A 14,142-nucleotide genomic window follows, 5' to 3' on the forward strand; every position below is an offset into this window, starting at 1 on the left:
GTTGCTGAACCCTTAACAATGTAAAGGAGACCCATAAACTTCAGATTTCCATCCATATTTCTCCCCCATCCTTAATTCTTTCCTAATTGGTCAATTTGAATGTTCAGCTTGGGCCAAGGTAATTTCTGAGGAGATGCTGCAGAAAGCAGCAGGGTTCATGTCAGAGCTGGTTTGGGTTCCTTGCCCAGGGGCAGAGAGCCCCAGGGAGCACCAGGGATGATGTGAGAGGCTGGTCCATGAGACTCATTGGATGCATATTAGAAACTCCTGCTGTTTCCTCTGCCACACAGCTTCCCTAGGCTGGTTTACATGATTAAGAGCATGTGTTCCTGCTAGATCTCATGCTGTGGCTCTGACTCAGGGAATGTACCACAAACACATTTTAAAATTCATATTTGAACAGACTTCTGACAAATGCAGCAGTCACTGGGCCTCACAGGCGGCCAAGCAGTGAGATTTTTCTGGACACTGAGCTTCCAGCAGACAAACAGGCTTCTTCCCCAGACCCTGACAGCTTCATTTCAGATTCTGAATCTGAGCTGAGATTTCGTCCATACTGACTCCTTTTGAATGCCTTGAGACGATCGATTGGACAGAGGAGCCATTATCCATTCAAGTCATGCAGCCTCCCTGCAGAATGCAAAAAAGTGCTATCTCAGCCAAAATAAAAATGTTTAAGCTATTAAGCCTGTGTTATCAGCCACCACAGCAAAATACTATCTTTTGAACATCTGACTATGATGTTTATAGAAAAAGTCATTCCTTATTTCTTCTGGGGATGCAAGCCTCAGCTCCTGAAGTCTCACATTAACCTGGAGTGACAAATTTTTTTTTTTCCAGCTAAAATCAAATTATTTCTCTTATATCTTTAACATCAGAGCAGTGTCAGGCCCTCTGAGTAGTTACTGAGCACACAATTAATCAAATTATTTTCCTTACCCCTGAATGTGGGGGGACTAGCTCAGCTCTTTGTTAGACTTGCTCAGATATTTAGCTTGGACAGAACCCAAACTACTTCTGGGGTTTAAAAGTGTCTGACAGAGCTTATTAAAATATTGAATTTCCCCTCATCATAGGAAAAAAAGACACATATAAAGCTGTTTCTAGCAGTACTGTTGCTTTCTGAGAAAGATGCATAGACTGTTTCTTTTAACTTTTTTGATGTTTACCAAACTACTAATTTTTGGAGTGGACTTGAGGTGCCACTGTTGGAAAATTCTGATGGGATTTCTTGTCTTATATTCCTATTCTCTGCTTTTGGGTGTTTTTTGTTTATTTGTTTTTGTTTTGTTGTTGTTTTGTGGGTGTTGGGTTTTTCTGTTGTTAGAACTTGATGTTATCTATTTTAACTTTGGGATTTATACATAATAATAAGTGTACTTATAGAATTAGAATCTTTCTGTTAATTGTTTGGTTGCTGAAAGACAGCAGCACATTCTTTATTTGGTGTGTCTTTTATAGTTTTCCCATCCAAGGTTACTTCCAAGCTGACTTTTGCAGCTGCAGTCCTGCCAGGCACACACAGTGGAGGTGGCAGACTGTCAGTATCGGGTGCCATTTCATTAGCATGCAGGAAGCCAAGAAAATCCAATAATTGAGGGCTCTAGGCAAAAAAATCACATGTCAATTGGAAATTGCCCTGACCATGTGTGTTTTCTTCAGCTTTGAGAGGGAAGACTAGGGAAGGTGAGCTGTTCCACCAGTTACAAATGAGTTCAAACTAAAATCCTGCATCCTTTCTGGAAAACAAACAGGGTTTACAAGGCTTCACACTGCCACATAATTCACTGCACTTGGTTGAAAAATGCATTGGAAGTTCATCATACTGCTGTGATGCTTAAGGGAGTGGTGGTTCTCTGGTTTATGACTGCCTGAGGCACACTCTGCTGAGTAGGAAACACTTACTCTTAAAAGCCAAAACTCATCTTTTGTGGCAAATTTGTATGCTATACATCCTTGCTTCCAAAGAGCATTATGAAAATGTGGCTTACTTGATCCAAATTCATTATTTGGGATATTTATGCTGCCCTTGAAGTAAATAAAGTTGCAATGCTGCTTTTTTTTTAATCAGAAGGAATTAAGAAATCTGTCCCCAGTTTAAAAATCATCTTTAACTATGCCTATGCCTCTGTGTATCAGTGGTGCAAATCATCATCACAGGTTCCTGCAAAAAGTAGCCTTTTTTTTGCACAAGGATTAAAAAAAAAAAAAAAAAAATCTGGGTTTATATGTCCAGAGAAACAAGGTGCTAATTCTGGAGGGAAAGGGAAAAAGAATCTGGCCAAGTCCCCAGACAGAAAATTCTATTTATTTCAACGCTGTTCTCAAATCATCTAGAACTTTAAACTTGGTTTGTGCAGGTGGTTCAGGTACTAAAAAGTCTGCAGAGAAAAAGACTCTATTAGCTACTTTACGTTATAAAATGTTGAATTATTTTCAATACTTATAGATGGGTTTTGTTTTCCTCCTAAAAACTAAACAGTTCTCATGTACTCTGTGTGACAGATACTGTCTTGGGAAAACTTTGACAATATTTCTTCCACTTCTAGGTGTTTGGTGGCCCAGATTTCCTCTCTCCTAGGCTAGCCCAGCTGTGTGTCTCAAGGTCAGCACAGAACCCACTGCGAATCTCCACCACGGGCAATTCAGCCGTTGTCCGCTTCGAGACAGATGCAACAGACACAGGGAAAGGCTTTAATGCCTCCTGGCAAGAAATTCCAGGTGGTGAGTATACTGATTAATACCAGGAGAAATTCAGGAAGCCTGAGAATTGAGGATCAGCCGTGCAAGCATTCAAAGTAGTCAAACAGCAGAGGACTGAAAGGTGAAAGAGAATTTGGGTGATACTGAATTTGGTATCATTAAGAGATGCTGGAAAACACACAGAGTTAAAAATTGTCTAATTGTCTGAAATCTAGGCCTATTAATGTATTTTGTTTCAGTTTCTTCTCTACATAATTAATGAAGACATTCCTGCAATGAGCAAGGGATTTTGCATGCTACCATTTCTTCCCACCCACTTACCCATACAGAATCTTTTATTCACTGAATGGCGCTTTTGGTTTTAAATGGTAAACTGAAAAATAGCTGAGAACACTAGCTTGAAGAACTCAGTAGTCTGGACCCCAAAAATATTTGGAGTGATTAGTAAATACTTGATCTCTATAAGGTTTATCCATCCCCCAATGTGATTTTTTGTTCATAGCTTTACTGGTAACCACTGAAAGAAGAGATATGCTTAAAAGACTCAACCATGTCTCTACATGGGAGTTCTAATAGAAAGACCAATTATCGGAAAATAATTGCAATGAAAAGTGATGAGAGGCAAATTTTAATTCTTGCAGTTTTGCTTTATTAAGCACACTGTTTCATTAGTTTGTCAAGGTTTGTACTTCTCCTCTCTCAGATGTTTTATGAGAAAGGCACAAGATTTTTTTCTTAATAAAAGAAGTCTACAATAGTCCTTTGAATTAATCCCCTTTTGAGATCTGGCGGCTTATTTTTTCTACTTAGGCCCCCTGAAGCTTTCTTATCCCTTTACAATGTGTTGCCTGCTGTACTCCAACCCCCTCTAGCCTCTATATACCCACTCACCAGAATAAAATAACAGCATAGTTGTTTTATCCTTGTCTTTATTTTTCCCTCCTCCATCTCTTTTTAAGATGTAAAACTCTGTTCGTGTTGGTCCTGTTGAAATCCCTGGTACTTCCCACACCAAATTCATCATTCTGGGCTATTTAGATATTCATGAGCACCAGATCTGTTCTGACCAGAAGTACCTGAGGGTGGAGTCCTCAGGAAGCCCTCAGCTTCATGGGCAGAGAAGTAAAAATGAGAGGTTTGCAATTGCTGCACTGCTCATGAGCAATGAGGAGCTCCAGCTCTCCTAGTAGAGAAGGAATTGTCTCACCCTAAGTTCAGCTAGGGCAAGTTATTGCTTTCTCAGTATGCCAGGTCTCTGGCATTCCTATGAACAGTATTTTGGATTGCTTTTACACTATCTAGGATAGAGGAATACCAGCTTCAGCCTTTACAACATCTACTGCCAGTTTGGGGCTATATCACTCTGAGCAGTGTTGTCACATATTCAGTTATAATGATAATGTTATACTTTCCTAAAAGGAATTTCCATTGATCTTTTTTGTACACTTCAACTGTTATAGCACTCATCTTGCAAAAGCTTAATGTAGGAAATATAAAAAAGGAGGTGTTCATAGTTTAAAAATAGAGCTAGATTCTCACTAAGTATGAAAGAAAGGAACTTGTGATTAAAACTGATTGTGTCTTTTTCAGGCTGTGGTGGTATTTTCCAAGCTAACAGCGGGGAAATCCATTCTCCAAACTATCCTCAACCTTATAATAACAACACTGATTGCTCCTGGGTTATCCAAGTTGATCAGAGCCACAGAGTCCTATTGAATTTCACGGATTTTGACATTGAAAATCACCGCTCATGTAACTATGACAATGTTGAAGTAAGTAACAAAAGAAATTTCAAAGGTTTCCTTGATTAGTCTGGTGAAATGCTTGCAAAATACCTCATACACAGATAACTGCTATGATGACACCCTTTCCCATTTATAGTGCAGTTTGCCACAGCTTGCTCCAAGCCATAGGATGAACTGCTGACATAGATAGCAGATTGCCCACACTCTGCTACAGACTCAGGAGAGAGGGAGTCTGCATCCAGAGGGAATTGCTGCTGCCTGATTTTCTTTATGTATGCACTGTTTATTCAGGTGCTCTGCAGCTGTCTGTTTAATTGCTTCATTAGACCCACTGCTCTCTTTAAAGCTTCACATTGCTGCTGGTTTGGGAACTTTTGTTGTCACAGAAACTCAAATTGCCGCTCAATCAGTGCACAACAACGAAAAACTCTCTAAGTCTCCTCTTGGGCTCTTGGGAGCTGGGACATGAAATCCTGGCCCTCGATGTCAGATTGCACTTCACTCAGTACAAAGGCATGTGTGATCAGTGCTAGTCAGATAAAGCACAGTGACTGGAGCCCAAAATCCAGCTTTCCTCTCCTTGATAAACTGTCATTCACAAAGAACTCAATTTGGCAGGAGCTGAGACTCTTTTGAAAACAGCATCAGTTTTAACAACATTGCCTCGTAAAGCTTTTTTGTACTGAACTAGAAAAAAAGGAAATGTGTCCCCATTTTGCTGAGCAGAACTGAAGATTTCATTTGCCCACAAAGCCTCTTTGTACAATGACTGTTCCTTTTTTTTTTTTCCTCCTGGTTATGAAGCATAAGGAAATATGGTTATGTCTTTTTCTTTAAATTATAAACTACATCAGGGAACCTTTGAAAAGGAGCTTTCAGTTCTTCTGTGCTATGACACAGGAGTAGAAAGTCAGAAAGTCAAAGTGCCTGACAAAAACACAGGCTATCTAGGATGGTTGTATTTGTATTAATGCAAACAAGCCATTCACAAATTAAGGGCTAAATTCTGAAAAGGCCTGATATACCAATTTCTCTTCTAGACCTGATGCCAATGGATGCTTGCACACATCCTAACACTTTGTGGAGTGCTCAGTTCCATGAGCTCCTTGCAGCTACAAGAACAAGTCCCCCATTACCTTTACAGGCTGGATAGGACTGTTTTGAATCATTGAACTGTTTTGAATCATTGAACTATTTAGAATCACTGAGTTTTGAATCATTGAAAAGAGTCATTCCCTCAGTGGCCAGAGGAGATGTCTGTGCCAGAGCTCTTTGTGTGAACAGAGTTCTGCAGACCATGTGCAGTGACACCCCTTGTCCTCCAAAGCTATAGGAGTATCTGTGGTTTGCTTCTGCTTTTTGAGTTTTTGGGGGTGCTGAAGAAGGGAGTTGCCCATTGGCCCCAGCTGTCCAAACACAACTGGAGACTCAAATTTGATGCAGACTTCAATCACTGCCCACAAAGTAGAGTGTGGTTTGCAAATTGATGAGGGGTTTGAAGCCATTGAAAATTGATGCTGGTTTGAAGCCAAGAGATAATAAAGGGATCTGAGGCCTTGGTGCATGAGGTAGAATTTTTCAGTGCTCATGTAAGGGAACCAGCAGGGCAAGAAAGGAGTTAATGAGGTTTCTTTCACTCCTGGCATGCCGATAATAGGAGAATCACTTGTTACCAACACCTAGATGTGATTTGTGTTCACTTGTTTTGAGACTTGCTATATGCCTCACACGTAGGAGAGCAGAGTGAGGGGACAGAGAGTGCCTGGAAAATATAAGTAGGTGTCTGACTGTGAATAGTTCAGGAATTGCATTCCAAAAGCTGTGGAAATGGAAAATACAGGCAGCTACGGAAGCAGGTGGGTTGTTTTTCTCTCCCTAATATAGGAACAACTACCATGTATGAGTAGCACAGAGGTTCCACCCTTTTCTGTTTCTTGAATTTTTACTTATCTGTAGGGATTTCAGTTGCTCTGTGAGTTCTCTTGGGCTTCCCTCCACCCTCGAGTGCACCAATGGTCTTTTCCTTCACCCTCCCCCCTCTACATCCACTCATTTTTCCCTGCAATATGACTCAAGTTTCTTTTTTTTTCCAAATATTTCTCCCATAAATTCCTTTCTATGGGGAACACATGAAAATGTATTTTTTCCTCTAAGGTTTTCCATTGCACGTGTGTTATGTGAGCAAAGTGGGAGGAGAGAAAATATTTTTGTCTGCTGCTTCTTGGCCATGCTGCAACTCCATAAAGCCTGGTGCATTTTTCTGTCCAGCTCAGTGATTTCAGATGTGAACCTGAGCACAGATCTAGGTTCAGCCAAATGTATTCTGAGCCTGTGATGGTAAATCATGGGATAACTGCCCTGAGCTCCCTCTAGAGCCAATGGAGGGAATGCAGAGAGCACATATTTCATTCGTTTAACTTTCTAAATTTAGCTGAGTCCTCTGCTTCTGCATCTCAGCTTTCTTTCTTATTTGTTCTGAGAACAGATGACCATCTCTTCATCTGTTAAATGGAGGTGTATGGCCTTTCTCTAATCTCAAGTCTAACTCAGTTATATTATGTAGAAAGCATAAGATCTTTGAGAAGAGTTTTTTGTTGTCATTGTCACCATACTTGAGTAAATTTTCAATTCCTCCCTGTGTACCCACCCCTGTGTTCTTCTGTCGGGAGAGTGTGACTCACAAAAAAATTTGTTTTTTTGAAGGAAAATGGATGGAAAGAAATTGTGAGTGTACCAATTGCTGCATTTTTGGACTGTGTTTAACCAATTATGTATCTGATGCTATGCCAGGAGCTCGGGTCAGCAAGAGTTTCAAGTATTTGGAGACAGGAGAAGAACATAGCTCAGAAGGCAGTACTTGTAGCACAAGGTCCTGAAAAAGGGAGTGAGAATTAGCTTATTCTATCCAGTGAGTTTGATTAAGTAAATGTGTTTTTTTTTTCTTTCCTGCTGCAGTATAACAAGTAAAACACAGGAGTATAGAAATGTAAACTTCTGGGAGATAGAGAGGAGGTGCAACTTCATTTATTCCAGGTGCTGGCAAAGAGGATCTTTCAAGGGAGAACAGTTAGAAATATGTGGAGTTTAGTTTTTTTGACTCAGAAGACAAAAGTTGACATCTTTTTGTCGTGCTTGTGCAAAATTCAGGACCCATTTGAAGAAGAAGGCAATGAGTCACTCAGTTATGTTCACTGTGGAAAGGGAATTGCTGCTATGCACAATGCAACTGAAAACTTGGCTTTTAAGTGAGCAGATGCATTGGTTTTCCTTAGTCCTGCAGCCACAAAAATGCATTTCTCAAATGCTTTTAAAATAACTTTAAGAAACTGCAGAGACTCAACTCTTCCCTGAGCTAGTGTGTGAATATTGTGGTTGCTGATCTAACTGCAAGCCTGAAATCCTCCTGGTTGTATCCTCAGCTGGGCAGAGGGTTGCAGATCAAAGCCAGCATTTTACCAGGAGCAGTCAGGCCCTCTCTCTGTGCCCTGTCAATGCAATGCTTCTTCTCAGATAAATCCTCTCACTGCTGTCTAGGGAAAGACACTGCTTTAACTCCTATGGGTTATTTTTTCCCCCCACATTCCATGGTTTGTGGTTTTTAACTCCTGGCCATCTGATTTATATACAGAATATATGTGCAGAGGAAGAATAAACACTGCACACTGTGTATTAGAAGGTGATTGTGGCAGGCTGCCAAGAGAGAAGAAAAGGTTGAATGGATGGATGTTTTTGGTGTCTTTACCAGGTACTCATTTTAACAGGCGTTGCAGACTTAATGCTCCATCCCCAGATCCCACACAGCTCGCCAGTGTTCACAGAACCACAGGCCAATGTTTAATTCATGAGTGCAGCATTGACTATGTAGGGTATGTCGGGGATTAAGCAGGAGTTTTGTCCCTTGTTTCTTAGCTCTGAGATTTATTTGAGACAGGTCATCTTTCTCTCAGCTACTGGTTTTTTGGGTTTTTTTCACTAGTGTGTTCAAAAGCCTTTGAATACTGGAGGCAGAAGCATTGCATTGTGTTACACAGTCTAGTTAAAAATTTCTAACTCATTGGTGCTGCCTTGCACAGACTTGCTGGGATGTGAGACATTTTGAAGTAAAGGAAGATATTCTCAATAAAAAGTACATGTCTTCTAATCTGATGGCATTTGTATAGCTTTTATATAGCTTTTAGCCTCCTGACTCCATTTTTGGGTGCTCCTATGCATATTTTAATCCATATTTTTCTCGATTATATTAAATGATGTACATATGGCAGGGCAGGACGTTAATGCTGAAACAGGAACTGAATTGCCGAATTCAACGGCAGTTGCAGCGCCAAGGCTCCTTCTCTGTGATCGTGCAGCTGTGCTGGGAGCTCCAGTGCTCCTTACTGCTGGAGGGAGGCACTTCTGGGACTGTACCATGGCTCCCAACACAGCAGCAGCAAATCACCTCTGCTGGAGTGCTAGGAATGATTAATGGGGGACTGAGACCGTGGCCATTCTTCTCTCTCTGTACTTTCTCTTGTCAAAATTTTGATGTTGTTTAAATTATAAACTCATTGGTTTTAACTTCTCTGTCCTTCTCTTCCTGATTGTGAAACAGGAAGGAAACAAAATTATCAGCTGTAGGGGGGAAAAAAAGAGAAGGAAGCCTTTTGTGGTAAAATGAAAAGTGATGAAAAGTGAAGTTTTGTAAACCTATCTACTTTCTTCCTCCTTTTTTTTTTTTTTTCTTTACCATCTGCTTAAATAGCACTTCATGTGTATGTGTGTAATTTGGCACTCTGAAGCTTTTATAAAACATAGATGTATCTGATCCTTGATGCTGGATCTAAAAACCTTAATCCTGGTGACCTTTTATCCAGAGTCATAGCTCTCACTGATGCACCAGTTGCATGTTGGGGCCAGTTAAGAAATCTTTACTGAGACAAGATGCAGGGTTTAACTGAATGAAAGCTGCACAGGAGCTCATGTTAGCCATTAACAGAAAACAGCAAATATTTGGGGATATGTCGATTGTTGAATGTGTGTTGCTTCAATACCCAATACACATGAAAGAAGATGTTTACTTGGGGCATTTTTTTTACATTTGGTTACAAGGATCCCATAGCTTCAACCTGAAATATATGCATTTTTTGGAAATTGCCACTTAAGATGGGCAATGTAGTTTGTTTGCACTGCCCATAGCAGGACTACATATGAAAAATTAATGGACATAAGAGAGGGAATGAAATTTAAGTCTTCTCAATACTCCCATTGAAACCAAATACTTTATTTGATATTTTCATGACAGGTATTTGATGGTCCTAACAATGAAGCACCACTTCTTGGAAGGCTCTGTGGAGCAGAGCATCCTCCTCCCATCACATCCTCCAGGAACCAGATGTACATCAGAATGCACTCTGACACAACCATCCAGCACAGGGGCTTCAGTGCTCGCTTCATGGAGGGTAATTGCATCATTTGCATTAATGCACATTTATCTCATCACCCCTTTGTGTCTGACACAGTCTTTTAGCACAGCTGATAATGGAAAGTGTAATTTCTACCCATGCACCATACCAGTGTGTATCTTTACCAGGAACAATTTTTTCCAAATTATAGATAAAAGACTTTAAAGTCTGAGGATCAACTTAGATTCTTCAATTGGGAAAAAAGAAGTCATGTTTTTTATAGCAAGGCATGTAGCACACATCAGCTACTCTTATTCTTCCTCCCTAGAGGGTTAGCTGTCCATAACTGTCCTGAGAAAAATGTGCAACTGGCAGTTTCCACAGACCTGGTGACAAAATAACATTTTATATGGCCATCCATGCGCATGAATCTGAAAAGCTAGAAAAGAATTCTGTGGTGCTGTTGATGAAGTCCATGGATTCAGGCCTGCACACCCTGCCAAACATCAACTATCCAATTTGTGGCAGACTAATTGGTATTTTCCATGGTTTCCTTTTTAATGAAAAATGACACCAACTGGGCAGAATATTTTTCATTAAGTTACATACTATTTGATACCATGATTTGCTTTTACTTTTTGTCAGTAATTTGTGAAACAGCTTTTCTCCAAGTTACAGACATTTAATATTTGCAGACAAAATCAGTCTCTCTAATTTTCCTCTCAGGCTTCTTGTCACTTTTAATTATTGCTTTTCCCAGAAATTTTTCTTTCTCAAAAATATTGTGAAAAATTATAAAGAAAAGGAGGATCTTGTATGAACAAAAACCTCAGAAACCCCAGTTCCTGAGGTGCTAGTTAGATACCTAATTAGGCATTTCTGGCTAACAGCTATGAGAGCCTAAACTGTTCAGCTTTCTCAGAACATTTAGTGGGTTCAGTACTGCACAAACCATGTTTGGTGAGTGAGTGCTCCCTGCCTAGGATGTTATCAACCCAGCTTCCCTCTTCCTAAGAAAATTCAATTAACAAAGTCACATCTTTTGTTTGGTGTTTTAGGTAGCACAGCACAATAAATGAGTCTCACTCTTCAGTACTCAGCTCCTCACCCTGCAGTTTAAAGCAGGTGTGTGTTAAACTCTGACCTGGGCAGTTTATGGGCTGCCAGTGAGCTCAGAGATGAGGCAAGGCAGCACTCAGCACTGTCAGCCAAAGTTCTGCAGTCAGCCAAGCTCTAGAGTGTGTGCAACACCTCACACAATTGCAGTTTTGCTGACACAGCTCCAAGAGGATCCTGCCAATGCAATGTGGGGCCACCCTTGGGTGCTGGAAAGTTGTGGACAGTTATTTATGGCTTTTTTCTTCCTAGTTGCCAACATAAACAAGTGACCAGAGAAATGGGTGTAATGCACTACCCTTAAACAAAGTTATTTTTGCCCCAAGGTATCTCTTCTGGGCTATGAAGACATGAAATCTATCAGGTCTAAAGTCAGTCTGGCTTCTTACAGATGACCAGCCAGGTGCAGCATGGCATGTGGTCATGAAAGTGCAGCCAGTGCTGGGAGCTAATCCTTAAGTCTATTCTTCTGATTAAATGCTATTGGGAATTTTATCCTATTTCATGCTAATGTACCTTGTTACACTTTATGTGTTCATTTTCATTACAGAATCTAGGCAAGGTGATTTGTGTATATAAATATTTATATATGTATCTATGTTTTTCTGTTTCCTTCTAAAGCATGTGGAAGTTTCATAGAGTCAGATTCAGTTGGGGCAGCAATTTCCTCTCCTCTGTATCCTGCCAAATACCCAAACAATCAGAACTGCAGCTGGATTATTCAGGCTCAGGAACCATGTAAGTAAAAACATCTTTTGTAGTCAGTTGGGATGACTAACATCCTCATCTTCTTTTCTGTAATAACAATGCAAAATTCCTCCTTTATTTCTTTAGGAAGTTCTGCTTCCTGGTAGCTGTGAGTGTGGATCTCCCAATCTGTCACAAGTCAGATTTCACTGTAAAAGATTAAGTGCATAGTGAGGAAAACAATTCACAACTTTGTCATCCTAGCCAATTTACTGTGACCCAAGTGTTAAAATTATAAATGAGGTGTTGAATACTATGTGAAGTTGGATTCATTTGTGAGAAAATCTAAGGGTTTACATATAATTAAAGCACTTGTATTTAGCTGAACTTATTTTGGTCTGGAGTTTCAAGCTGGAGTTGTATTACATGGAAACTATGCTGTTGACATTTAAAAAATTAGATTGAATAATGAGAAAAGGTACACAAATTTCGATTTCAAATACAAACAAAAATATATAAATAAGCTGTTATGTGCATAGATACACTGTCAGCTATTCATAATTTTACACAGATTTATGACTGATCATAAACCACTGAATATTTTCCATCAGATACTGCTACTACGTTTAATACTCTCTGTTACCTTTACATTGTGTAAAATCCCTAAAAATAATTTATGTGTGTTAAATCCCATAATAATGTCCTGGTATCCTAATTTAAAATCGCAGCTATCCTACTCTAGTTGCACACATTATATTTACATGTTGTTAAAATCCTAGAATGTTTCCATCATATTTCTAAGTTTATTTTGCTAGTTTATAAAACAAATATCAATTTGCCAAGAAAATACCAAAACATAAATGAGGAGATAAGCAATCCTTTTTTAAGTATAGTTACAAATAGGACGTCCATGAAAAAGGCATCATCTGAGCACTTCATCACCTATGTAACGTTTATTTTTAAAGACAAACTTTCCCTGTATTTGTATTGAAAATTCATAGATGACTCCTGTCTCCTGAATTACATGAGTATGAGAGACCATAAAAATGCTGTGTGAGAAGCAGTGACTTCCTCCACCTACAAGCTGGACAACCCCATGCCTCCTGTTGCAGCTGCACATGGTTTCATTATGCTGTATCTAATGCCATTTACTTATGGCATTTCATAAATAAACAGCATGCATACATTGCATTGCATACCCACGTCTGATAGATTTATCCAGTGGCAGGCCTCAGCAGAGATCCTGCTCTGCTTTTACTGGGAAGGCCAACAAGTCTCCTGCTCTGGCCACCCACTGTGTTTTGCCTTTTTGCTGTGTATCCTGAGGACCTGCATTGACAGCTGTGATTGACTGAGAAGGAGGGACACAAAGGATGCAGCTGAATGCCAGCCAGGGCACCCTGCTGGATGCAGCCCGGCCTCTGTGGCTGTCATCTCAGCTGCTTCAGGCCAATTAAGTGGGGCCCAGGGAGAAGCAAAATATTTGTGCCAAATTCGGTTTGGTCAGTGGGGGAGAAAACTTAGTTATCATCTAAATCAGGAGACTCTTTCTGACCCACTGAAAGTGCATGGAGCCCTAAGGCCAGTAATAACTTCTGTCCCAGACTGGTGTCAAGGACAGCCTCTCTTCTGCCAGCTGTGACTTCACCTTTGTTTGTATCAGACAAGCAAGAGTAGTAGGAGAGTCAAAAATACCCTGAATCAGAAATTCTCTTTTTCATTATGTAGCCTGCAGTCCAAGAGCATGGAAAATCCAATTCTGTACAAGTACAGCTGAGGGTAGTTAATGATCCTTTGACCAGTTCAATTGATGAATATGGAATGTTGCAACATGATGAAAGAAGCTGCTCTTTCTAAGCCTGGAGCAGGGCACATTTGTCCAGATCTATGATATAGATTGCAAAGGGACAGCAGGTCATGGGTGTGTAGAAATAAGTTGTGTTTCTGAAAGTCTGTAGATTTTCCATGTTTTATTTGGTTTTTTTTTTCAGTATATAATGAAGTCGTCCAGAAACAAGGACACTTAGATCATGTGTATATGCTAAATTCTCTCCTTCTAATGTGGATTGAACTAGAAAGTACTGAAAGGTACTGAAGGGATTTACCAGGACCTTTGCACTAAATGTTAATGTACTTAAATCAAATTCATTCAATATATAATGAAAATAAAACCTACTTCAGATATGCTTTATGGGGACTGAGTGACTTAAGAGGAAAAAAAGAACATTTGTTTGCATGTAAATATTTCTCTGTGAAATTGCTAACTTCTTCCTAAATTTTTACTCTTTGCTCTTGCCAGTCAACCATGTCACACTTTCATTCACTGACTTTGATATTGAAAAAAATGGACAAAACTGTACAACGGATTTTGTGGAGATTTTGGATGGGAATAACTATGAGGCTCCTCTTCAAGGTATTGTACCTTTCCGTTGTGTATTTTATATATATAGAACTACACCCAAGGTAAGCAGGAGAAGGTTTTCTGTTCATGGTCTCCTGCTCCATGGATT

General features: G+C 39.8%; 1 protein-coding gene across 1 annotated transcript in view; it reads left to right on the top strand.

Annotated features, from left to right (window-relative positions):
• Positions 1 to 14,142, top strand: part of CUBN (cubilin) — a 141,628-nt gene that overhangs the window by 68,568 nt on the left and 58,918 nt on the right. The window contains exons 29-33 of the mRNA XM_074528306.1: positions 2,550 to 2,724; positions 4,294 to 4,475; positions 9,730 to 9,886; positions 11,567 to 11,683; positions 13,932 to 14,045. Coding sequence (XP_074384407.1) covers positions 2,550 to 2,724; positions 4,294 to 4,475; positions 9,730 to 9,886; positions 11,567 to 11,683; positions 13,932 to 14,045 — 745 coding nt within the window. The remainder of the gene's footprint in view (positions 1 to 2,549; positions 2,725 to 4,293; positions 4,476 to 9,729; positions 9,887 to 11,566; positions 11,684 to 13,931; positions 14,046 to 14,142) is intronic.

This window comes from Zonotrichia albicollis, chromosome 1, assembly GCF_047830755.1.
Source record: "Zonotrichia albicollis isolate bZonAlb1 chromosome 1, bZonAlb1.hap1, whole genome shotgun sequence".
Lineage (NCBI taxonomy): Eukaryota > Metazoa > Chordata > Aves > Passeriformes > Passerellidae > Zonotrichia > Zonotrichia albicollis.